Genomic DNA, 24,570 nt, shown 5'->3' with positions numbered 1-24,570 from the left:
CAAAATTTCACTGATAGAACAAATGCATCCAAAGAAATTTTCAGAGGGCTGAAGGGAGAAGGAAACTAGCAGGAAGAAAGGAAAGAAGGAGTCATCACAGTATCATCATCAGATACTTATTGCATATCTATAATACCCTTGAAATTATATTATGTATTAACTTGTTTCTTATCTGACTCTTCTACTATAACGTAGTCTCAATGAGGACAGAGATTTTTGTCTCTATTATTCAGTGATATGTGCTAAGTAGAAGCTGCTCAATAAATATTTGAATAAAGAAATGAATAGGTGAATAAATTTTGCATCTACTATGGCTGTGACACTTGTCAAAAAGAATAAGCAATTAACTATAGCGGAAGTCACTAACCCTAGGAGTTTGTAATGTAAAATGGTTAATGTGGTTGCAGATCTCGTATAACATTTTATAGGAAAAATCAATGATGAAATATAAGTAAAGAATTATGCCTTGAACTGTATTTTCTTCTTTTATCTTGTCTGGCTGCATGATTATGAGGTGATGTAGTATCATTGAAGACTTTGGAAGAGAACAAAGGAGAAAAAATAAATAGTAGAGCAGCAGAATTGACACTGACAGCAGGGGAGATGCTTGAGTGGGCAGATGCATATCTGTAGAGGAATTGCTTTCTATCAAGAAGGGGTAAAATGGAGTGAAAGTTTCTTACATTCTTGCTCACCTTTGGCCATGGTACTTGCATAGGGAGCAATTGCTTGATTATGTTTTGAGATTCAAATATTTACATGTATAAAAAGTTAATTGTTTTGTGAAATGTTTCAAACATAAAGAAAGGTAAAGACAAAAATATAATGAATACATACATACTCAACACCCATATTGAAAACAAATGTAATGAATACCCAAGTACCTCCCACCCATATTTAACAAATATTTTAATTTTACTTTTCGATTCAGATTTTTAAACAGAAATATAACATGTTGGAGTTGAAAATTTCTTTTAACTTTCTCCAAATAAAAGTTTGCTTTCTGTGAGATAGCAAAATAAACCTTGTTATACGTGGTGCATGAATAAATAAATGAAATAATTTCAATGTGCTTTTTTATTTTAAAACCATTTTAATGATTAAGTAAAAGATTCGGTATAGGTATTTTTTTTGTTGAGAAAGCTTAACACTGTAGGTTGTCAAATGAAAAAGAAGTTTTTTTAAAAAATTTTTTTTAATTGCAGTAACATTGGATTATAACATTATATAGCTTTCAGATGTACATCGTAATATATTTTGAATTCTGTGTAGCTTACATCATGTTCACTACCCAAAAACTAATTATAGTCCCCATCCCCTCACATGTGAGCTTAATCGCCCCTTTTGCCCTCCCCCTCCCTTCCCCTATAGTAACCACCAATCCAATCTCCATTGCTATGTATTTGTTTGTCGTTGTTTTTGTCTTCTACTTATGAGTGAGATCATATGGATTTGACTTTCTCCTTCTGACTAATTTCACTCAGCATAATACCCTCAAGGACCATCCATGTTGTCACAAATGGCCGGATTTCATCATTTCTTATGGCTGAGTAGTATTCCATTGTGTAGAAATACCACATCTTCTTTATCCATTCATCCCTTGATGGGCACCTAGGTTGCTTCCAAGTCTTGGCTATTGTGGATAATGCTTCAGTGAACATAGGGGTGCCTGTATCTTTATGCCTTTGCGTTATCAAGTTCTTTGGATAAATGCCCAGCATTGGGATAGCTGGATCATATGGTAGATCTATTCTTAATTTTCTGAGGATACTCCATTACTGCTTTCCATACTGGCTGCACCAGTTTTCAGTCCCACCAGCAGTGTACAAGGGTTCCCTTCTCTCCACATCCTCTCCAACATTTGTTGTTTCCTGTCTCGTTAATTATAGCCATTCTGACCGGAGTGAGGTGATACCTCACTGTAGGTTTGATTTGCATTTCCCTGATAGCTAATGATGTTGACCATCTTTTCATATGCCTCTTGGCCATCTGTATATCTTCTTTGGAGAAATCTCTGTTCAGATCTTTTGCCAATTTTTTAATTGGATTGTTGGGGGTTTTTTTGTTGAGCTGTATGAGTTCTTTGTATATTTTGGATATTAACCCCTTATCTGATGTATGGTTTGCAAATATCTTCTCCCAATTGTTAGGTTGTCTTTTCGTTTTGTTGATGGTTTCCTTTGCTGTGCAGAAGCTTTTTAGTTTAATGTAGTCCCATTTGTTCATCTTTTCTTTTGTTTCCCTTGCCTGGTCAGACATGGGACTTGAAAATATGCTGCTCAGACCAATGTCATAGAGTGTACTGCCTATGTTTTCTTCTAGAAGTCTCATGGTTTCGGGTCTTACATTCAAGTCTTTAATCCATTTTGAGTTGATTTTTGTTCATGGTGTAAGGGAATGGTCTACTTTCATTCTTTTGCATGTGGCTGTCCAGTTTTCCCAACACCATTTATTGAAGAGACTCTCCTCTCTCCATTGTATGCTCTTGGCTCCCTTGTCGAATATTAGCTATCCATAGATGTGTGGGTTTATTTCTGGGCTCTCGATTCTGTTCCATTGATCTGTGCGTCTGTTTTTGTGTCAATACCATGCTGTTTTGGTTACTATGGCTTTGTAGCATATTTTGAAATCAGGGAATGTGATACCTCCAGCTTTGTTCTTTTTTCTCAGGAATCCTTTGGCTATTCGGGGGTCTTTTGTTGTTCCGTAGACAAAGAAGTTTTTAAAAAGTTTAAGAATGATTAGTTCAGTCTCTTTTGAAAAGGAAATTGTTTGCAAATAAAAAGTTGCTGTTTGCTAGGCTAACACTTCACAGTTTTGTACTGTGGGAAACCTTTTCTTGTACCTCTGCTTTGTATATGTAGTTTTTCACTGTGTGGAATTCTATACAAAGAACCTCAGTGCTAAATTGGTAACGGTTATTTTGAGTGGAGAAGATTGGATCATGTAGAATTTGCCATTCTAAATTACTTTGGTAATATTTAAAATTTTGTGTTGTGAACATATATTATTTTGGAATTAAAAAAGGTAAATGTTAAACATAGGTACTTTTAAATTATCTTCTAGAATATAGTATCAAGTTCAACATCTCCTTTTCACAATGGATACTATATGAAAAGAGCAGATGCCCTTCCGTATATCTTATGTATATACGTATCTCACCAGTCAAATAGGCATATTGCTTACTTATATTGCTCTTTACAGTATATTCATAAAATTTATAAGGAAACAATGTTTTCTTTGTTAGATCATGCTGTTAGATAATTTGAAGGAAATTTTTTTTTTATTTTCTTAGCAGAGAATTTTCTCTTTCAAACCCATCATGGTTAATAGTTTTTGTTTTCACACCTTAGATTATGTTGTCTTGGAGGGGTCAGTAATGCTCTGCTATTTTAAAAACTTAGCAGCATGTTAGTAATTTGACAAGCATACTCTGGGTTGTATAAAAACTGTTTACCAGCTGTCACTAGAGAAAATATGTCACATAACTGATTTATGGAATCTAATATGTTATAACTCGGGTTTTTTTGATGATATATGGTTTTTTATTTCTGGGAGTAATCAAACTTTGAGTAAGTCGAAGGCAAAGAATAATAAAATTATCGTTAGAAGAAAAATACAACTCTTGATTTTTGCTTTTTCTTTTTCTTAAAATATAGAATGCTTAAGTCTCTGAAGTTATAACATTTTAATACTTTAATATAAATTAATTAAAATAATTTGATGTATATTTTATGTTTCGAATGATGAGAAACATAGTTTCAAATGGTACCATGCCTTTTTAAAAATGTTTTTATGATTTTACATTGTTATTATCTCAGTGACCATTCTTTTATATTATTTCTAGATAAAAGAGTGGCTCTGTTTAAACTGTCAAATGCAAAGAGCTCTAGGAGGTGATCTGGCTTCAATTGCATCATCACCCCAGCCCAAACCGAAGACTGGTCCTGCTATTCCCAAGACAGGAGTGAGCAAACCATCCCCACAGTCACAGCAGATTTCTCCAAAGAAGGATACTGCACCCAAACAGGATATCTCAAAGGCACCTGAGTCTAAAACGCCCCCACCACCAGTGAAACAGCCAGCCCTTCATGGTTCTCCCCTAGTCGTGGCTAAGCAATCTCCCATGGCAGAGTCCCCATCCAAGCCAGCCCCTCCCAAAGAGCCTTCTGTCCCATCTGAGCAGGCCAAGATCCCCATGGCTGATGATAAACCAAAGCAGCCCAAGACGGTAAAGCCAGCCATAGACACTGTGTCTTCATCGTCAACAGAAACAAAACCTGACATTCCAACCTCCAGAGTACAGTCACAGGATCAAGAAAAAACAACCCCTGCTCTAAAAACAGACTCTGCCAAACCCTCACAGAGTTTTCCACCAACAGGAGAGAAAGTCACCCCATTTGATTCTAAAGTCATACCTCGTCCTGCATCAGATTCGAAAATTATTTCACATCCTGGGCCTAGTTCAGAGGGCAAAGGTCAAAAACAGTTTGATTCAGTTCAAAAGAGGGAAGAACCCAAGAAAGCACAAACCAAAATAAGTCCTAAGCCAGATGCAAAGCTGATGCTAAAAGGGTCACCAACACCCCTGGACCCACGACCTACCACTGGCCAAACTGCCCCCGCATCTCAACAGCCCCCAAAGCCTCAGGAGCAGTCGAGACGTTTCAGTCTCAATCTGGGAAGTATTACTGATGCCCCTAAATCACAGCCCACAACTCCTCAAGAAACTGTGACTGGAAAACTCTTTGGGTTTGGAGCATCAATCTTCAGCCAGGCATCAAATTTAATCTCCACAGCAGGTCAGCCTGGATCTCATTTACAAAGTGGGTCAGGGGCCCCAACAAAACAAGGCCCTCCTCCTTCACAGCCACCTCCTTCTCAGGGGCCACCCAAACCCACAGATCAGGTACCACTAGCACCTGCAAAGGTTATGCCTGTGGAAAAGGAAACAAAAGCTCCAGTAGCTGAAAAATTAGAGCCCAAAGCTGAACAAGTTCCAGCAGTAAAAAGAACAGAAACGGAAAAAAAGCCTCTGCCTATTAAGGATAGCAAACCTTCAACAGCTGAGCCTCAAAAAGCTGTCCTTCCCTCTAAACCGGAGAAAAATCCCAAACCACAATCAGCCTGTCCTCTCTGCAAAACTGAACTCAACCTAGGTTCTAAGGATCCTCCTAACTTCCGCACTTGCACTGAATGCAAGAATCAAGTGTGTAACCTCTGTGGATTTAACCCGACACCACACTTGACTGAGGTAAGTGATCTTATATTACATATGGATGTGACTATATTGTGTTTATTCTGAAATATTTTGGTAGCCAAATTGCTGAGTAAAAAATACATTTTTGGTAAAGAAAATAAATCAGTATTGATATCTTAGAAGTTTCAATTACTTGCTACAGGCTTCCCTGCTTATTAAAAGTTCATGCAATTTGTACTTTTCTGGGTTAATGTACCAGGAGTAAGAAGGTGAAATAAGCTGACAACTTAAAATAACAATTATCCCAATCCTTTATGAATTAACGAGCTATAGTTTTGGAGGACTATCTGATTTTCACTTATAAACACCAAATAAGGGTTGTAATTTACTGTCGCCAATATCTCTGATCCTTCCGGTCTCTTTAATACATTAAAAAAAGAAGTTTGGTTGCAGATCCATAAACAAATAACATTAGATCTGTTATTTTACAAAAATTATTAAGAACTTTGTGTAAGTTAATAATGTCTACTAGAACATATTGGTTCAACTATATTATGCCTAGACTTTTTGTAATTCTATTTGAGGTACAATCTGGCATAAATATAATAGAGCGCTTCATTAAGAACTGTGGAAAGAAAAAAAAGATATCTGGATTTCAGTGACTAATGTCAAGGAAATTTATTTTTTTTCGGGGGGGGATGACAAGAGCAGTTTTTCCACAATGTAAATGACCAAAAAGCAGATGGCAAATTTCTACCTAATATACTCGTAAAAAATGAATCTATAGGCATTAGTAATGTGTTAGGACTATTAGAATATCTGGATCTTGAGAGACTGAGGGGTTAAACAACCGCTGCTGTCTATTTAGATAAGTAACAAGCTTTTTAATAAAGATTTTGTGGTTGGATTTAAAATAATTGTTTATTGCTTTTTATAAAAATCAAAACTACTTAAGGATTATTTTATTCCACTCTCTTGATTTTGTAATTAATTGGAATGGAAAATTGAACAGATTTTTAGCAACTATTCAAAAGAAGCTTTAAGATTCTTGGTGGTGTTTTTGAGTTAAATTTTTTTTAAGAATAAACTGTGGACTATTTTTATTTTTTACTTTTGAAAGATGTTAAGTTGTTTTGACATAACATTATATGAAAGTATTGTCCCTATAGATTTAAGCAGATTTTATCCCCTTTAACTGTGATAAATAATGTTAACTAAGATCCATTTTAAAGGTAGGTAAAATTTGGTTTCTCTCAGCCCTTCAAGAGTTGTAACAAGTATAATTATTACTCACAGAGTTCAGGATTCAATGCAAAAGCAAAACAAAGCATCTTAAATTTCTTCCATATTTTCAGAAGAGTTGTTTTTGGTTGTGTATTCTTGAAGAGGGAGTTTTATTTTCCCTTTACAATTGTATTAATTTCACAGCTTTTAAAAAGTGTACTTTTCAATGAGGAGTCTTATGGTATCAACACCATGCAGTTAGTTTAAATAGTTATCCAATGAACCGCACCACTAAAAACAAAACTATAATGTTTGCATTTAAAGTGTACTTTGTGCTCGCTAAAAAGAAGTGGCATGCGGAAGGACTATAACTTGTGTGTGCATGTGTGTACATACGTTTATGTATACATTTGGGCCATAGTGATTATTAGAATTGTCAGTGTTTGGAGATATGAAATGAGAGCCCTTGGGTAGACAGACAATAAACCTTTCAGGAAAATCTTTGATTTGTTATGTTGGTAAATTATATTTTAGAGGTAGTAATTTGGAAAGGAGATTTTTTGAATAAAGCAGAGAATTATCTAGAACATGTGTGGAATTTCAATACTTTGAAAATATAAATGGTTTCCAGTTTTTAAATGGTTTAGGTGAAGTCTCATTTTAAATATGATCAGTGAGATTTAGGCAATCTGTCATTGTTCAGATTATTTTGCTCTGCGGTAATTTCTTTGAATTTGGAAGATCGTGTTTCAGAGGAGAAAAAAATGGTGTCAAGAGAGTAGTGTTCTTGGCTAATCCTCATGAAGTTTTCAGGTGGCAGAAGGCCTTAATGCCCTCTGGCTCTAGGTAAAGTTGATGAGCTGACCTGGCATCAAGGGAGTGAATAAAGGTTAGTTGAGTTAATCCATGTTCAGATGGTTCTATTGTTATTGCCTAAAGGACTTCAGACGACTGGCAGAAGGGCTTAGTTGAAGAGGAAGGCACATTGTGTTTGCATGTGTGTGCGTGCATACGTATACGTATATATCCAGGAAGTTGTAAATATGGTATATAGGCTTAACTCGTGGTGCTATCCCAGTGTTCATGCTACTAACCTCTCCTTGTTTCTAGCGGCTGGGAAAGCATCTTCTCCTTGATCCTTGTTTTATTTTTACGGTTCCTTCATTCTGCTTGTGATATTTTTCTGGTGATCCAGTATTTTCTGCTGGCCTGGCACTGTACTTTCATTCTAGTTTTAGAGAGCACATTCTGAAAACACTCAGACTTTATGTCTGCAATGCAAAGAAGTAGTATTCCTCAAGAAAGGATTCAACTATTTCCATTTATTTTTCTAATAAAGCATATATAAATCTCTGTTATAAGCCTTTGCTTCTGCTATGCTAATCACTGTGAGGCAGGATTTCTTTTCCCTCTGGTGCCACTCTGCCCTCCCCTTTTGCTGTTCTGTTCCTCTGATGGTGAGAAGAGCTGGTCATAGTTTGTCATGGATTAGCGCCTACGACAGTATTCTCCCTTCCCTCACCCATTAATCAAATACACCTGTCTCTAAGGTCGCTTCCTGTACCTCATACACACCATCCCCCATAGCACCTGAGCAATGGCGAGGGCTGCCTGCAGGGCCCTGGGATGGAGCCACATTCAGCCTAAGCGTTGTGAATTAACGGTATGGTGCTCAGTTTGTATAAATGGTACAATAATCTGTTGATCTCTGATAGCAAGGAACAATTCTTTTAAGCTTTGATTTCTGCCAACTCAGAGAATATTTTATCTTGGAAGGAGTTTTAAAATTGGCAGAAAGGCTTTCTGAAAGAGCTAATTTTATAGAATTTGGAAGCATGCTGAGGAAAACAGCCTAAATGGGCAATCAATTTACCTAGTGAACTTTAATCATTCTGGATCAGTTCAAATGTAAAAATGTCAAAATTGCTCCTAGTGGGTACTTATTTTATTGTTTTTACTACACTATTAGAAAGTAATATTTTACTATGAAAATAAAGCATAACTCTGTTTCCTCGTGTTTCAGGAAGTCCTAGAGTCATAATTTTACTTCCTTAGTAAGATAATTATGCACGGCCTAAATCACGCAGGAATAGCGAGCATATGTTTGTCACTAGGCAACAAATGAGCCTTTTGAGCCAGTTGAGACCCAGTGGTGTAACTGAGCTCCCTTCAGATCTTTACTCTCTAGCCAGGGTGGCTTCTGCATTCTCTGCCAAATACTCAAGGAAGGCCTAGTGGGGATGCGTTGCATTTCTTAGTTTGGCAAACCACGTATCTTTCCTTTACTTTAAAGATCATTAGTTAATACTTTAAAAATCATATATCCAATACTAAGAAGCGTTTAAGTATACGCACACACACACGAGAAATTAAACACTGAAATAATGATTAAAAAAATCAATACAAAGGTAAGAATTCTACCAATAATCATTTTCAAAAGAATTGCATAATGGAGATCAACATTCTGTGTGAATATTTCTGACATTTATGGCAGAGAGGGACACCTGATGTCACTTTTTGATTGATAAATCAAAGAATCAATGAAAGCTGATAAGTTTGTCTGTAGAAACAAAATTTTTACTTCTTAATTTTTAGGAGAAATTCAATATGATACCTTTTTATTAAATGATATTTAGTCCAAAAAATCCAGATTTGGATTTAAAATAGAGATGTTTTTGTTGGAGCAAATTTAAACAAAAAGTGTTTTCTCTATCAGTCTTTTTTTCTATGCATTTTTACATGGTTACATGGTATCCCAATCTTAACATTAGATTTTATAACATTTCCCGACATGATTAAACATGTCTTAAGTATTATTTAAAATTATTATTACTCAATTCTGTGAATGTATGTTTTTTCATCCACATTCTCTTCATATTAGGGATTTAGTTTGTTTTCATTTTTTTATTATAAATAAGATGAACATTTTTGGACATAAATGTTTGTATTTTTAACTGTTTCCCAAGGAAAGCTTACTAGTACAAAAGTTACTAATTCAAAGGATAGGGACCCTGAAGTATCAAATTCTCTTTGGAGAGGTGATAGCAGTTGACATTGCCTTTCTTACTGCAGCCTCTGCGGACTTGAATAATAACATTTAAAATGGTGTTTGTTAATTTGGAAGTCTAAAATTTCCTTAGATTTGTATTTCTTTGATTGACAAAAGTTTTATTTAGATAGTAAATATAAATAGATGATTCTAATTATGATCCAGAGAAAACATTGTGCATTGTGGGAAAAGGTAAACTGATATCAATCATGTTGCTATTTTTTTTTATGGGGCTGGTACTTAACTAGCCCTATGTGAAAGGCATTGTGCCAGGGATTTTTCTCCCAACGAGGGGGCAAGTTTTACAGCTGTTTTAGAGAGCAGGAGAATGAATATCAGAGAGGTGTCATTATCAAGCCACAGAGGTGTAATTCAGAGGCTGAGCTGGTGCTGTTTCTCTCCCACTGTGTTTAAGTAACCTAGGGAACTGGGAAACAAATGCTGCTTGTTCTGTGCTCTCTTACCTGTAAGTTGTGTCAGTTGGTAATCACTAGGACTTTAGTACTAACAAATTTGCTAATACGTACATCAAAACCAGGTAACATTTGGGGCCCACAGGATAGTGGTGTCTGTGTTACACTGTTTAATTTAGAAGAATGGGCAGATTGAGAGGTTTCGAAGCATAGAGGCCAGCATCATTGCACAAATTTTCTTTCCAGATAATTCTTCTAACTGGTCAGCATTTATAGGTGAAAGCGTATGGCTGAATGATGAAATAATGACCCTGCCTTCATGTATAGTGAGTGCGAGGGCATAAAACATACTTGTTCCAGGGGCTGGCCTGGTGGTATAGTGGTTAAGTTTGTGTGCACTGTGTCAGTGGCAGCCCGGGGTTTGTGGGTTCAGATCCTAGGTGCAGACCTATGTGCTGCTCATTAAGCTGTCCTGCGGCGGCATCCTACGTACAAAATAGAGGAAGATTGGCACACATAGCGCAGCAACAATATTCCTCAAGCAGAAAGAGAAAGATTGGCAGCAGATATTAGCTCAGGGCTAATCTTCCTCACAAAAAACCTAAAAAAAAAAAAGATACTTGTTCCAGCTGCAAGAAATGCTATTATATTTCTGCCAATGCATGCAAAGACTTTACTCCATGAAAATGGTGAACATCTAAGTGTTCAGTTGGTGATAGTGCTGGTTGTTAATTTTTGTTTCTATCAACATTTTTATATAGCCGCCTTTGTTACGTTCCCAGAAGTGGAATGCTGAACTATAGGTTATGTGTATCTTGAACTGATTTCCACAGAGTTGTATCAATTTATATTCTGACCAATGCTGCGTATGTGTCTGATAAGCTAGTCACTGGACAGATGTGGCTAATGAGAATTGTGGCTAGCTCAAATTAAGATTACTTTAAGTGCAAAAAACACATTGGATTTCAAAAGCTTAGTATGAAAAAATGTAAAATACCTCACTAATAATTTTATGTTGATTACTATTGTGTTAGGCTTTTCTTCCTTAAACGTTGCTGTTAACACTGCCTTTTCATTGTGTAACTTTGCAGTTGCATGTGCAGGCCCTGTGGTATACTGCTGTGTAGATATATTTATTTCTCTCTGTACAAGCAAAACAGGAATATTCTTATATTTGTTGCACTCTGATTATCTCTTCCAGGGCTCATTTCCTCTTGTTACACAAGACAGCTGGTTCTTTTTTGCATGCTCTGCTGAGCAGATACGTGTCAGGGCTTTCATCTTCAAGAGATAGACTACAGATGCCTGGCTTGGCCTGGCCTGGCCTGTGGATCAATGTTCTCAGGTCCTGCTAATCGTCAGTAAGAAATGTCTATACTGTTTACTAGTATACTGTGGCCATACCAACCGTTAGGTCAAGACATGTTTTTTTCTCTCCTGACCCCTCTAGGTCCAAATATTTCCTCTATATTTCTTTTCAGAATTCTTGGGTCTGTTTATAGTCTCCCTCTGGCTTTAGATGAAAACCATCAGTTTTTGGATCAGTTGGTACCAGAAGACTCAGCAATACAGAATATTAGAAATTGACTATATTATCTGTTCCAGTTTTCTTCCTTTCTTTTCTTGAGGGCCATTCATTTTACTTTTAAAACTCTATTCCAGTAACTTGAATTATAAAAGTACTATTTCTTATAACAATCCATAGATTAACAATCCTAAAATATCTGAAGAAGAAATGAATAGCTTCCTTTGTCCCATGCACTTCTGCTGATGATTTAGTATATATTCAGACATTTGTTTTTGCTTTTTGTTTGTTTATAATGGTTATACAAACAGTGAAGTGTAGAAGGATTTGAGATTTTTTTTAAGTTTTATGGACTAGTTATGTTTTTAAAAATAACACTTATTTTGAAATCAACATTTAATCTTACTATACATATTTTCTTTGATTTCTTTTTTTCACAAAACTTCATACATGGGGCATTCTTTCAAATGAAAACTCATTGACTTATTCTATTTATGAGGTAAATAGCTGTGCAGTATCTCAATACTGATATATATTCTCCTCTTGAAAACTGAGAAATTGAGAGTATTTCTAGCTCCTGTTACTGTAGAAACAACACTGCAGTAAAACATCTCTCTCTCTATTTTTCCGTTGTATTTTGATATGTTAGATAATTTCCTTGAAATCAATGTTCAAGGTTAAGGCAAATTGGATTTAAGAAAACTTTCATATTACTTTGTTTGAAAACGGTAGTAATTATAGTCCAGCCAACAAACTATGAGTGTCTCTACTTTCCTACATTGACTAGCTCATATTTATAAATTTCAAGAGTCATAAATTGTATTGTTGCATACTTTTAAATTTCCCCGCTTATTTTGAGAGTAAACATGTCTTTATCAGCATCATGAGTTATCAACCATTTATATTTTTCTTTTTTTTAAAATTTCCCATTTATACCCATTGACCATTTTTTTGGTAAAAGAGATCTCTGTGTTTTTCTTCTAATATTTTAGAGAATTTAATTCCTTGTCAAGCTATCTTAATTATTTTCCATGTTGATCACTTGTCTTTAATTTTTTTAATGAAATTTTTTCCATACATGAGGTTTCTAAAAAATTTTTTTATGAAATCAAATCTTTTAATTTTTCCTTATGATTACTTACTTTGCTAAAGAAGGCTTTTTCACATTTATTTTAGAAATAGCCTTCCGCATTTACTCCTAAACATCTCTAGTTTTATTTTTTTACTTCAGATCACTTATTTAGTTGTAATTCTTTTTTTTTCTTTTTGGTTTTTTGGTATGGTGTGAGGTGAAGAGTCTAATTTTATATATTTAAAATTCATAGCCACTTGCCTCCACATCATTTAATAAGTAATTCATCCTTCTCAATCTGGTTTTTAGTCCATCCTTTATCATGTAATAAATTTCTGTTAAAACGCAGTTTACTTTTCTAGATTCTTTAATTTGTACTCTTAGTTATATGTCTAGTTTACAATGTCAGTACCTTACTATTTTTATTAGCCTAGTTTTAATATTTAAAGGTATTGAATATCCATGAAAACCTTAGCAAAAGAGTCTAGTAATAGGGTGTTGTCCAGCCCAGAATTTGACTTTACCCTACTTATAAGCTAATAAATTAAGTTCTTACTGTTTTATAGATGCTAATAGTAGACATGAGACTCTTGGATCAGAGACAAAGAACTTGATTACTCACACCACAGCAGGCAGCATAATTATCAGCATATTTCCATGAGTTCCCATTGCTCCCACTCTTCTGGGGGTCAGATTATATGGGCCTAGATTGATGTTGTACATGCAGAGGGTTTGAGTTGCAGATGAGGCACACTGAACTTGTGGAATCCACCTCTTTTATAGCAAGCAATAGCTAGTCTGTTGTTTGTCACAGAGGAAGGCATTACCTCATCCCTTAAGGTTGCCCACTGCACACAGAAGCCTGGGAAATGGCCAGGGTGAAGAACAGCCAGGGTCTTCCATTGTTGGCATACCCTGTAAGACATGTAGGAGAAGGAGAGACCTATTGAGGATTGTCTTGCCTAAGAGGTATTAAAAATCTAGTGGATTTTAAGTGTAAAATATTGTGAACTCCTCCTTCAAATGTTGTTAAATCTAGAGACCAAGTATAGAAAACAGATAAAAGTGAAAATGTGCTGATTGAGGTCAACTTCAGCCACTTGACTGAGAGCTGGAAGCTCTCATGGAGCTTCCATGAATGGAGGTACCATCTGGTAACCTCTCTTACTCTTGGCCCTGCCACTGATCCAACTACATGAAACTTCTATGAAAAAGGACTACTTATCAAACCACTGCTTTAAAGATGAAGAAAATTAGGGTCAGGGAATTGAAATGAAATGCTTAAGATTGGGGCCAGATATTGATTGCTGCAGTACTAAATAAAAATACCCTTTTCATTGTTTGTTTTCTACATCTCCTTTTAAAAATTCCTTCCTTTACTTAAACTTGTGAACAAAAGAAATGAGAAAAACTTGTCAAACAAACAACTCAGTCCTATAATCAGATAAGCAATGCTCCAGCAGAAATACTTGCCTTATAATTTAGTGTATATTAACATTTTCTTGCCTTATTTTGTGTGGGTTACATAATCCCACATATTAATATAATGTTAATATGATTTGAAAATAAGTTCAATGGCATTTCCACTACACAGACAGATTTGTGGGCAGGACTCTGAGATTTCTCTTTCATTAAATTATAGAAATCTACCTAATCAGCTGGCAAAATCATGTTTCTGGGCTAAATATGACATTCTATACTACTGATAATGTAACTTACATGGTAGTTTTATACAATTTATTATAGATCTATCTTACTGTCGGAGAAAAAAATAATAATAGATATTCATATAAATAATTGAAACAATCTGTTTTGCTTTAATATTTCTTAACATTGGACAATTATATGTATGTATATATATTTGCAAATACAGTGTGTGTGTGTGTGTGTGTGCATGGATATATGTATATTTTAGATCTAAAAATAGAAATTTCCCTAGGAATAAATTAGCACTTAAAATACCACAGTGTTTAATTTTGGGGGATAGCATACACAGTGCTGTGCATTAACATGTAAACATGTGAGTGAAATCTGCCTTGTCAATTTTAAAAAGGTGTACTATCAGGTAGAAATATAATAAACAGGAGAAATAAAAGAATGTCTTACACATGGAATTAACCATTGGGATAAAAATAACCTCAGATATCTATGTGTTTAATCCCTAAACTTGGACTTAAGTACTTTCTACTTCTCTTTTGGATTTTCTAAAATTTTATGAGAAAATGTGTTTATGGACAGTTAGATGTGAGAAGACACGTCATTTTAATTTACCAGTTTGGGAAACCACAGAAAGAAGGGATGTTCATTTAAAGCATTTTCAGATTTTTTTTAATACTATAATAAGATTAACAGCTAAAAAATATCATAGGTATATGATGGTTGTGAGTTTATCTTAATTGTTTTAGATCCTGAAATGAGATTTGTGTTCACTTAGATTACCTTTTAGAATTATTATATGTTTTTCACCCAGTTTCAGTTTATCTCACTATTTCATAACTTTATAAGTACAATGATTTTTTCAACATGCCATGTATTGTCACTATTCTTATCATCTCAAAGTGCCATCACAAGCAGTTTTCTTTTGCATCTGCTGAAAATAGAACCTCTCCACCTTAGCCACACTTCCAAAGGAAGGCTAATTAAATCACTCAGTAAACAATACATCTTTTCATTGTGTAAATTGTCTGCAAGAATGCCCATTAATTTCTTTGATATTTACTCAGCTTTCATGAAACTCTGCAGACTTCTGACATCTATTTTATGTCATGTGTTTATTCTTCCTTTCTTGTTTCATTTATCAACATACTGTAATTGACTACCACAAACAAACCACTCCCTGCTTAAAAAAAAACACATTCATACAGAAGTAATTATGTAAGTATTATCTAAATATACAAAACCTTTAATAATAATAGACTTAAAAGACTTAAATAGATAGAAGTGAATAGTGTCAGCTGAGCCATGCAAAACAAAAGATTGACTGTGTTTCGTGACTTTTATAAAAAGAATCATCCTCTATTTAAAAACTTTTCTCACTTATGAGGATTCTAAGCCACCTAGAGTCAGTTTTCTCATGGCATTGTAGTACAGTATGAAGACATATGCTAATTGATGGACCCAATACAATCTAATACACTGTCTGAATAATCTAGGACAGTTTTTTTAGATGTATTTTATTAAAGTGTGGTCCCACAAGATGCTACACTGAAAACATGTTCCTTGGTCAAAAAGTGAATTTAGGGAAATAGTGTGTAGAGTGAAATGCATACTTTATGTTAATAGCATTAAAATTGTAGTTAGAAATGGTTTGAATCTTAGTTGGTCCTATATTGGCAGCAAGAATTTTTAACGCCCTCCTAAAAAAATCTTACATACTAATATGTGTCTCTGCATATGTTCTTAAAGTATGAAAGGATTAGAAAGATCAGCTTTTTTTTACATGAAAAAATATGAACTCCCTATTTCAGATTATTTGCTTAAATATTACTTCAATGAGGCCTACTTTCACCCTTGAGTTAATGAACAAAGCCTGTGTAATCAAGCCATATATGTTTAAAAACAGAAACAAAACATATTATGGAAATTAATACTATAACCTGCCTCCAACCTCCCATAATGCAAAGTTTTCTTACCCTGCTCTCATTTCCTTTTGTCCCTGGCTCTTATTATCTTGTAATATAATAGTTAATTTACTAATTTATTATTTTTTTTTAAATTTATCATCTCTACCTCTCTAGAATGCAAGCTCCGTGAGTGCCAGCCACTTGGCCTGCAGTAGACTCACAAAATCTTTGTCGAATGAATGAATTAATCTCATGTAGTTATTACAGATGTAGTATCTGAATAAGGTAATCTGGAATATTGGTTCAGAGGGCTAACAGGTCCACCTCATATCTGGTTAGCTGCAAATATTTTTAGCAACTTTCCTACCTCACCTTTTCCCATTATACCTCCTTTCAAAAGGTGAAAAGAAGACACATTTACCACGTATATTGAAAAACTTTCTCCAAATAAAGTCTCATTATAAAATTGGGGCCATAGTGGATAACGTATCTTCTGTTACTGCTGAAGGAAAAATGAATGAAACTAAACTTCAAGGAGAAGAGACAACAGTTTTGGTGAATCAGATAGTGTAGCAGAGTAGTCAAGATGGCACCTATGCCGCCTTTTAGTGGCTTGGTTTCTTCACGTATAAAATGCATGTGATGATATGAGGACCTACCTCCTGGAGCTGTTATAATGATTAGAAAGAGTAAAGCTTTAAGGACAGTTCGTGGCACTTGGTAAAGCTCAATAAATGATAGTTTTGCTAGATCTAGAAGGCATACGGTATCAAGATACACCTTTTGCTAAACAGACAAGATAAAAATGATTCTTTTCTAAGTGAATTTTCACTTCTAAGAGTAGTTAAGCTGCTTAATAAACTGTGCTTTGGTGTTAAATGGCAAGTGTGGGCCTTTACCCCCAGCTTGAAAGATTATTTTATATAATGTGGTAAAAAGTAATGGGCCCTGACTAAAATAAAAACACATACATTGCTGTGTTCTTTTATTTGTGATGTCAACAGTTCTTCTATTTTTACTTATTTAATGAGCTTTTCTCTATGATTGTGGTATAGTAATGTAAGTGCTTTCTTTACATATGAAAAGAAGCAAAATTCTAAGATTTTGAAGACTTTTATTGGGAGAAATTTTTATCATGGACTTTTTAAAAATGAGTACTTGGAAAGCTCTAGAAAATTGCTGAGAAGTGATTACCAACAAGAATATGTTGACATGAGAAATGCTTACTGAAACTTATAGCTAAATGGCTTCGTTCATGTCAGCTATGGTCTGAGATTTATTTTCTTTCCTGACATTTAAATCAGTTGTTCAAACTTCTGTATTTCTAAAAAATTTGAATTAAATGGAGGTTTTATATCATCATGACTTTTTGCTAAATGAAGCCTAGTAGCCAGAATTTTTATAATGATTCATCCTAGTTATGAAAAAACGAAAATATATTTCCTAATTAAAATAATCCATCATCTTCAGGGAAATTGTACATATACTTTTTGACAGAATGTTATTTACATTACATAAAAATAAACACCACAACTAAAATATACAACTATATACTTGGGGGATTTGGGGAGAAGAAGCAGAAAGAAAAAAAAAAGGAAGATTGGCAACAGTTGTTAGGTCAGGTGCCGATCTTTATAAATAAAATAAAATAAACAATCATATTATTTGAACTCTTAAAAATATTCTTATTTTCTCTATTTTTAAAAAGTTGCGTAACATTTAAAGAGAACTTAGAGAGTCCATTTTGAAACTGGCATTACTCTAAATTTAAGTTGTGAAGTAAAAACTGATTTTTTTTTTCTGTAATCTTATTAGTTTTCTTTTGCTAGGTAACAAATTGCCACAAACTTAGCAGCTTAAAACAATACCTATTTATTAGCTCACAGTTTTGTAGCTCAGGAGGCTGGTGTGGCATGGCTGGGTTGTCAAGATCAGAGTCTGAACAAGAATGAAATCAAGATATGGTTGGGGTGTGTTTCTATCTAGGGGCTCTGACAAAGAGTCTGCTTCCAAGTTTGTTCAGGTTGTTGGCAGAATTCATTTCTTTGTGGTTGTAGGACTGAGGTCTCCATGTCCTTGCTGGCTGTTAGCCAGGGGCTACTTTTAGTTCTGGGAGGCTGCTGGCATTCCTTGTTGTGTGGCTCCTCTGTCTTCAAAGCCAGTAACAGAATTTCTGTCAGGTAGAATCCATCTCACACTTTAAATCTCTGACTTGAAGAAGGACTCAGGCTCTTGCAAAGGCTCACCTGATTTGATTGAGCCTGACAGGATAGTATCTCTTTGGATTTCCTCAAAAGTCAACTGATTAGTAACCTAGTCATGGAGAAATATCCCATCATATTTAGTTTTTGCCACACTAAAGGTGAGGGAATTAAATAAGGTGTGTGTACCAGAGGGCAGAAATCTTGGGGATAGGAGATACGTCTTAGACTTCTGCCTATCATGGCAACTAAGTTATTGAATTTCTTAAAGCAAGGAAGTTTTGTAAAAAGAGGGGACATCTATTTAATTGATTTAGTCACAGGACATGAATACATAAATGTCAATGGGTACTTCATTGACACATAGATGTAAAACAGAATTAATTTATCTCCAGTCCCATGGCAGGAAGAAGACTGACTTAGAGCAGTACCAGAAGTGGTCTTTATGATGTCATCTCTCCTGTAAGGTCTTCCACATGAAAATAGTAATGCAATATTCTATTTTTGGGGGATAGTAATGAGAGGTCTTTATGAATTTACAGTTCAATGCTTGACTTTATTTTGTAATCTTATCATTAATTTATTAAATGAATCAGATTATTTTGGAAATTAGAGTATAGAATTCCCTTGAGGGGAGGAGATGGACTTGACAGGACTTAGCAATTGACTGGATGTGTGGAATTGGAAGGATAAATATTACTCTATGATTTTCATTCTGGGATATTGGGGCAGCAGTTATAAAATCAAGTAAAACTGGCATAATGTTCGATTACTGGAATGTTGGTGTTCAGAGGGAAGTTAGATTACCATCCTGTTTTCGATGTCATCAGAATAGAAATGATATTAAAGTTATGAAATTCGATTGTAATATTGAAGAAAACACATAGAAAAGCAAACATGGAAGCCTGAGAGCTAGGAAAGGCCAGATTTTGTGGGGCAAAAGGAAGGAGGCAAAGCATAGCATATTAAGTGATCAGAGAGAAAGGAAAACTAAAAGAGGGCATTTTAGAAAGACAAGGGAAGAGAGATTTTTAAGGAAAACAAGTGATCAAGTGCCAAGAACATGGTGATAAAACTGATCTCCTAATAGCTGGATTATACATTGTTGCAAATCTTTGAAAAAAGAGAGGTATTCAGAGCCAAAGAACATCTGTATTCTTGGATCTGGTTAAATATTTCTGAGAGTTTTACCAGACAAATGATTTAACAAAAGGAAGGCCCTATGCTTATTGCACCATTTTCTTTAGTAGTAAAAACAAACAAAACCCCAAATCTAGGAAGTTTCTACATTTCCAGCAATATATATGATTATATAAAGAAAACACGGCACGTTGTAATTTATGTAACCTAATACTTATTAAGCACCTACTTGGGTGCCAGGTTTCAAGCACCAAATATTCAAAACCACGTAAGGATGCATTTTTGCTTTTATTCTACAGACAGGGATATTGAGCACAGAGAAGTGGCTCAGTTCTCACTCCATTGTAAGTTGCAGAATAGGAATTTTAACCCTGTCTGACTCCAAATTTGGAAATCATAATTCATCTGCAAGATTGCCTTTCAAAATTTGATGAAATGTTATGAAACCATTGAAATAATAACTGAGTGCAATCTGGAGAAATTATATATTTATGATGTAGTGTTATTTAAAATGTGGTTTGCTATTATTGTAATAACTTCTAAGTGCTGCAAAGACCACTCTCAGGTGAAAATAGACAGATTAGAATGATAGATTTATATTAATTTTTTCTTTAATTTTTTTGTCTTTAATCTTTTTAAAGTATATTGAAATGAGAGGCTGTCTATAGCATCATGCTATGGAATTCATCAGCTAGAATGTGAAGGGTATAATGTTAACATTGGAGGAGTAACATACCTGTAGGAGGCTAACTAAAACATTGAAATAACAGTCATTGGCGCTGATACATTTTATTTACTATGAAGTCAGACAACTGGGAAAAGCAACTACATTAATACCAAGGCCGCGGAAGATAGAGTGGAAAAGGGGCTGTAAGTCAGGGTTAAAGCTATTGGGAAGGTGTTGAAGGTCTGTGGGAATGAGATTCATACATTGGCAAGATATCTAACAATAGAAATTTCAAAAGAGTGGAGTCGTTTGTTACCGGGTGGACATTGGTTGGAAAGCAGCGATGGGGAGCAGGAAATATGCCGCTCCCCTCACTCTATCACACTCTCGAACAGATGGGTCTTTTTTTTTTTTTTGAGGAACGTTAGCCTTGAGCTAGCATCTGTGCCCATCTTCCTCTGCTTTTTATGTGGGACATCTGCTGCAGCATGGCTTGATAAACGGGGAGTAGGTCTACGCCCCAGATCCAAACCTGTGAACCCTGGGCCGCCGAAGCGCAGGGCATGAACTCACCACTACACCACCGGGCTGGCCCCAGGCAGATGTTTTGAATTGCAGACACCTGTTTAATCAACCTGGCCAGGTGCAGGGTTAAGGTCTGGGTATGAGTGTGGGTGTGTGAATTTGAGAAGTGGGGCAGGTGCTTAGATCTGTGATTATTATGTGTAGGCACAACAAAGTGAGGAGGCTGAAAGCAAGAGGACAGAGACTGGGAACAGATCCCAGAGAATATTAAGTTCAAACTTTCAAAGTAGTTACATTAGTTACAATGGAGCCATTTCAAGGTCCAGTACATTTTGCAGACATAACCTTGATTCAGATAAGAATTAATGAAGGAGGTTGATTAATACAATGGTGATTTGTATTGACTAATCCTTCTCAAGTAAAAAATTGAGGAGGAAGAATATGTTTTGCAAAATAAAAATGTTACTCATGAAAAATATTGAGCGTTCATTCCTTTCTGCCTTTAATGATGGAGTTCAGTCTGTTTTAGAATTATGTACTTATATTAAGTATTCATAAAATATTTTACATCTAATTTGGGTAGTATTATTTTTAAAAGATAAAATTTGAGTGTAAAATTTTATTTAACTTTTGATAGCATGTATAGTGGGAAATTGAACTTCTGAAATGGTAATTTCAGGTTAACCCTTTCATGTGAAGGTATTTCAGTTTCTCTGGTAAGTGTCTCAATTATGATAGATAGGTAAAGGGATAAGTACTTAGGTAGATAGATACACAGATAGATAGATATTAGATGCTAAAACAACAGTCAACTTATGTGGTGTGAAAAATGACCAAGTAAATTTGGACTTAGGATCTAATATTATAGATCAGAGCGAAGGAAAAGAAAATCCATCACTTTCCCTACTAATTGTGATTTTTGCTTCTTCCTTTCTTAAGTTAATGAATTTTTAGAGATGGGCCTTTTTTTGTTCTCTCACTCACATGGATACACATGTAGATACACACACAAACTTTTTAACTTTACATAAATTATATTACTTTATCTATGGCTGTTCATCAATGGCCATAACTGTTGCCAAAGAATATCTGAAAACTATCATAGTTTGAAACTTTATATAATATATATACAAAACATATATATATATCGTATTATACATATAATTTATAGATAGTTTTGTTTGTGAGTTAAATGTCTGTCTACCAAAGAATAATTTTTTTAATGAATTCAACTGAGTGTATCTATATATTTTTAAATTCCAAATACCAACTCAAAGTTTTTAATTTTAAATGTGACGAAGGATTTACGTTTTAGTAGATATTTTGGTCATGATTAATATCTGATTTAAGTCATATTTAAATATCAGCTAAGGCTGAATAAAGCAATCATTATTGTTTTGTGTATTTGACAAATGACAGAAGGGTAGATTCAGGTGAAAGGTATTTGTGTTGAGCTTGATTGAATGTTAAATTGTGTTCTTCACAAAACCTAACTCCAGCAGGTGCTAAATGGAATTCATCCAGGCATGACAGTGGTGACGTAAACGTGCTGACATCTAGATGTGTTCTCTTCCTGTTACATTGGTCACTGACAGGATAAATCATAGGTACATAGGAGCCTGGCTGATGATAATGCAGCTTCTTTAATAATTCTGACACACATCCACATCCACTTGCAGTTAAGAAGTAGTAAATTTCTTTCTTTTCAAAATTGCTGTACTATTCCTTTTTTAAAGAAAAACAAATAAGATGACTCTTGGTAAGAAATATATTTAATTGTTTTCAGTGTTATGAAATATATGTGTGATCATATAGTAAGTTAGTGAATTTTTTGAAAGGAGAAAGGTACTTCCAAAGGCAACAAAGACTAAGAATTTGAGCTGCAAAATAATCCTCGATAACTCTTATCAGAGACTCCTATAGTTATTGGCTGACATAACTATAGCAGTTGATATTCACCAAGGATGATATCTAAATCCTAAAAGAAAAATTCTGGAAAACTGACTTAGATAGAAAGAAATAAAATCAGTCTACAATTGGTGTTAGATTGTTCTTCCTTCACGTAGTTGTGTACAGAATTCCATAGGAAGGCAGCACGTGGCTACACAGATGTATGAGGATGAGTAGAAAGGAAAAAAAATCACATTGACACAGATGATAGCTTAAATCAATGTACATATTGACTTCTCTTTTTCTTCTTTTAAAATGCAGTGTGCTTGTATTTGATCCATGCCTTCAAAGTGTTTAGATATATTTACTCACTTATTTGTATAGTCTTCTTCATGTATGAGAGAAGCTGAATAAAAATGCTCAGGCTAACAGATGATTTTTAATTGATTCTAAAAAGCTGGGTAAAAGGGATAAATCACAATATTAATAAGTACATATGTTTGCCATACTATTAGATCATCTTGGTTAAACAAAGTTAAATATTTTTTTCTTACTGTAGAGAATACTCAGAATTTTGAATGTGATTAATGTGTATGAGGAATCTCCAATAAAGGGGTGTTTATAACTTTCTCATATTTCTTTTCATAAATGTGTCTAGGGATTTGTGTCTGTTGTTTGAGACATCCTTCTGGAAACATTGACCTAGTTAAATTTGTTTTAGTCTATTAAAATTAAAAAATCTTGAGAAATAAAATATACCTGTATTTTCCTTTTCTACTTGGATATTTTAGTGTTTCATATAAAATTCACTTAAAATTTTAAATGCTTTGGAAGATTTTAGAAGAAACGAATGACATAGCATCTGCCCTCACAAAAGTCATAATCCCGTAAAATAGGAAAACCTATAAAAATGGCTAATAAAATTTAGACAGTGATAATTACTATAGTGGAAGTACAAAAAAAATGGTCATAAAAATACAGGGAAATGAGGAGTTTGATGAGCAAAGTATTCTCTTTGTCAGAGTGGAATTTGACCTGTCCTTGAAAGTGGGCAAGGCTTTTGTGATGGACATTTACTGTTTATTTTGGTTTTCTACAATCCCAGCCTCCTTCCAGTTAAGCTAATGCTCATTGGGTAATTTTGGTTGGAGACACAGCCTTTCCTCATGCTACAGATGGGGAAGGACAGATGCTCCTTCTCTGTGCAAGCTGAGGCTTGTCTAAAGGGACTGTTTCGAGGGACTTGGCACCTTGAGAAATGCTGAGATGTGGCAGTGTAGCATTCACACTTGCACTTGGTGGTGGAGGTGAGCCACTGCACTGAGCAGAGTTGTGGTGGCAGCAGTGCCCGGGCAGCCTTCTTACCTGGCTGCTTCGGCATTTTGACTTGGACTCTGGTTCCTGTTGCCCAGTCTCCTCATTTCTTCTCTGTTTTTCAGACTGTTTTCTCTAGCTTCCTGCCAATTTTGAGAAGTATACTACATTCCTCCAAAAATTCCCCCTTTTTCTGCCTGTTTCTCAGAATTAGGTGGTTGTTACCTGCAAACAAGGACCCTACTAATTCAGCTTTAAAAATTGAATATGCAGGAAAGGGTATTTCTTGGCTTCTGAGGTACAAGTTCAGCAAAGACAAAGAAGCAGATACTATATGTAGGGCTTTGTTGAACCAGAGAGGAGGAAAGGTGGCAGGAAATCATTAGTCCAAAACAGAGAATTCTAAACTTTCTTGGTTCATGGCACTCTTAGTTTTCAGTAATTTTTCCTAGTACCCCTCAGTAAAACAAAGTATCTAACAGCTCCCTTTATTAAGAAATTAGGTCCAGGGGCCGGCCCAGTGGCGTAGTGGTTAAGTTCCCACATTCCACTTCTCAGCTGCCTGGGGTTTGCCGGTTCGGATCCCGGGTGTGGACATGGCACCGCTTGGCACACCATGCTGTGGTAGGCGTCCCACATATAAAGTAGAGGAAGATGGGCACGATGTTAGCTCAGGGCCACGCTTCCTCAGCAAAAAAGAGGAGGACTGGCAGTAGTTAGCTCATGGCTAATCTTCCTCAAAAAAAAAAAAAAAAGAAAGAAATTAGGTCCAAACAACATAGGAGCA

The 24,570-nt window shown here is 35.1% G+C and overlaps 1 protein-coding gene across 14 annotated transcripts in view; it reads left to right on the top strand.

Annotated features, from left to right (window-relative positions):
* The window catches only part of PCLO (piccolo presynaptic cytomatrix protein), a 386,610-nt gene that overhangs the window by 16,259 nt on the left and 345,781 nt on the right, over positions 1-24,570 (top strand). For all 14 annotated transcript variants that reach the window (XR_011539448.1, XR_011539449.1, XR_011539444.1 and 11 more), the window contains exon 3: positions 3,848-5,254. Coding sequence is in view for 6 of the 14 variants with exons in the window: in XM_070617309.1 (XP_070473410.1) it covers positions 3,848-5,254 (1,407 nt within the window). In the remaining 8 variants the exon portion in view is untranslated. The remainder of the gene's footprint in view (positions 1-3,847; positions 5,255-24,570) is intronic.

The sequence above is a fragment of the Equus przewalskii genome, chromosome 4 (genome assembly GCF_037783145.1).
Source record: "Equus przewalskii isolate Varuska chromosome 4, EquPr2, whole genome shotgun sequence".
In the NCBI taxonomy this organism is placed as follows: domain Eukaryota; kingdom Metazoa; phylum Chordata; class Mammalia; order Perissodactyla; family Equidae; genus Equus; species Equus przewalskii.
The sequence above is the reverse complement of the archived record's forward strand: the minus strand, read 5'-3'. Positions and strand labels throughout refer to the sequence as shown.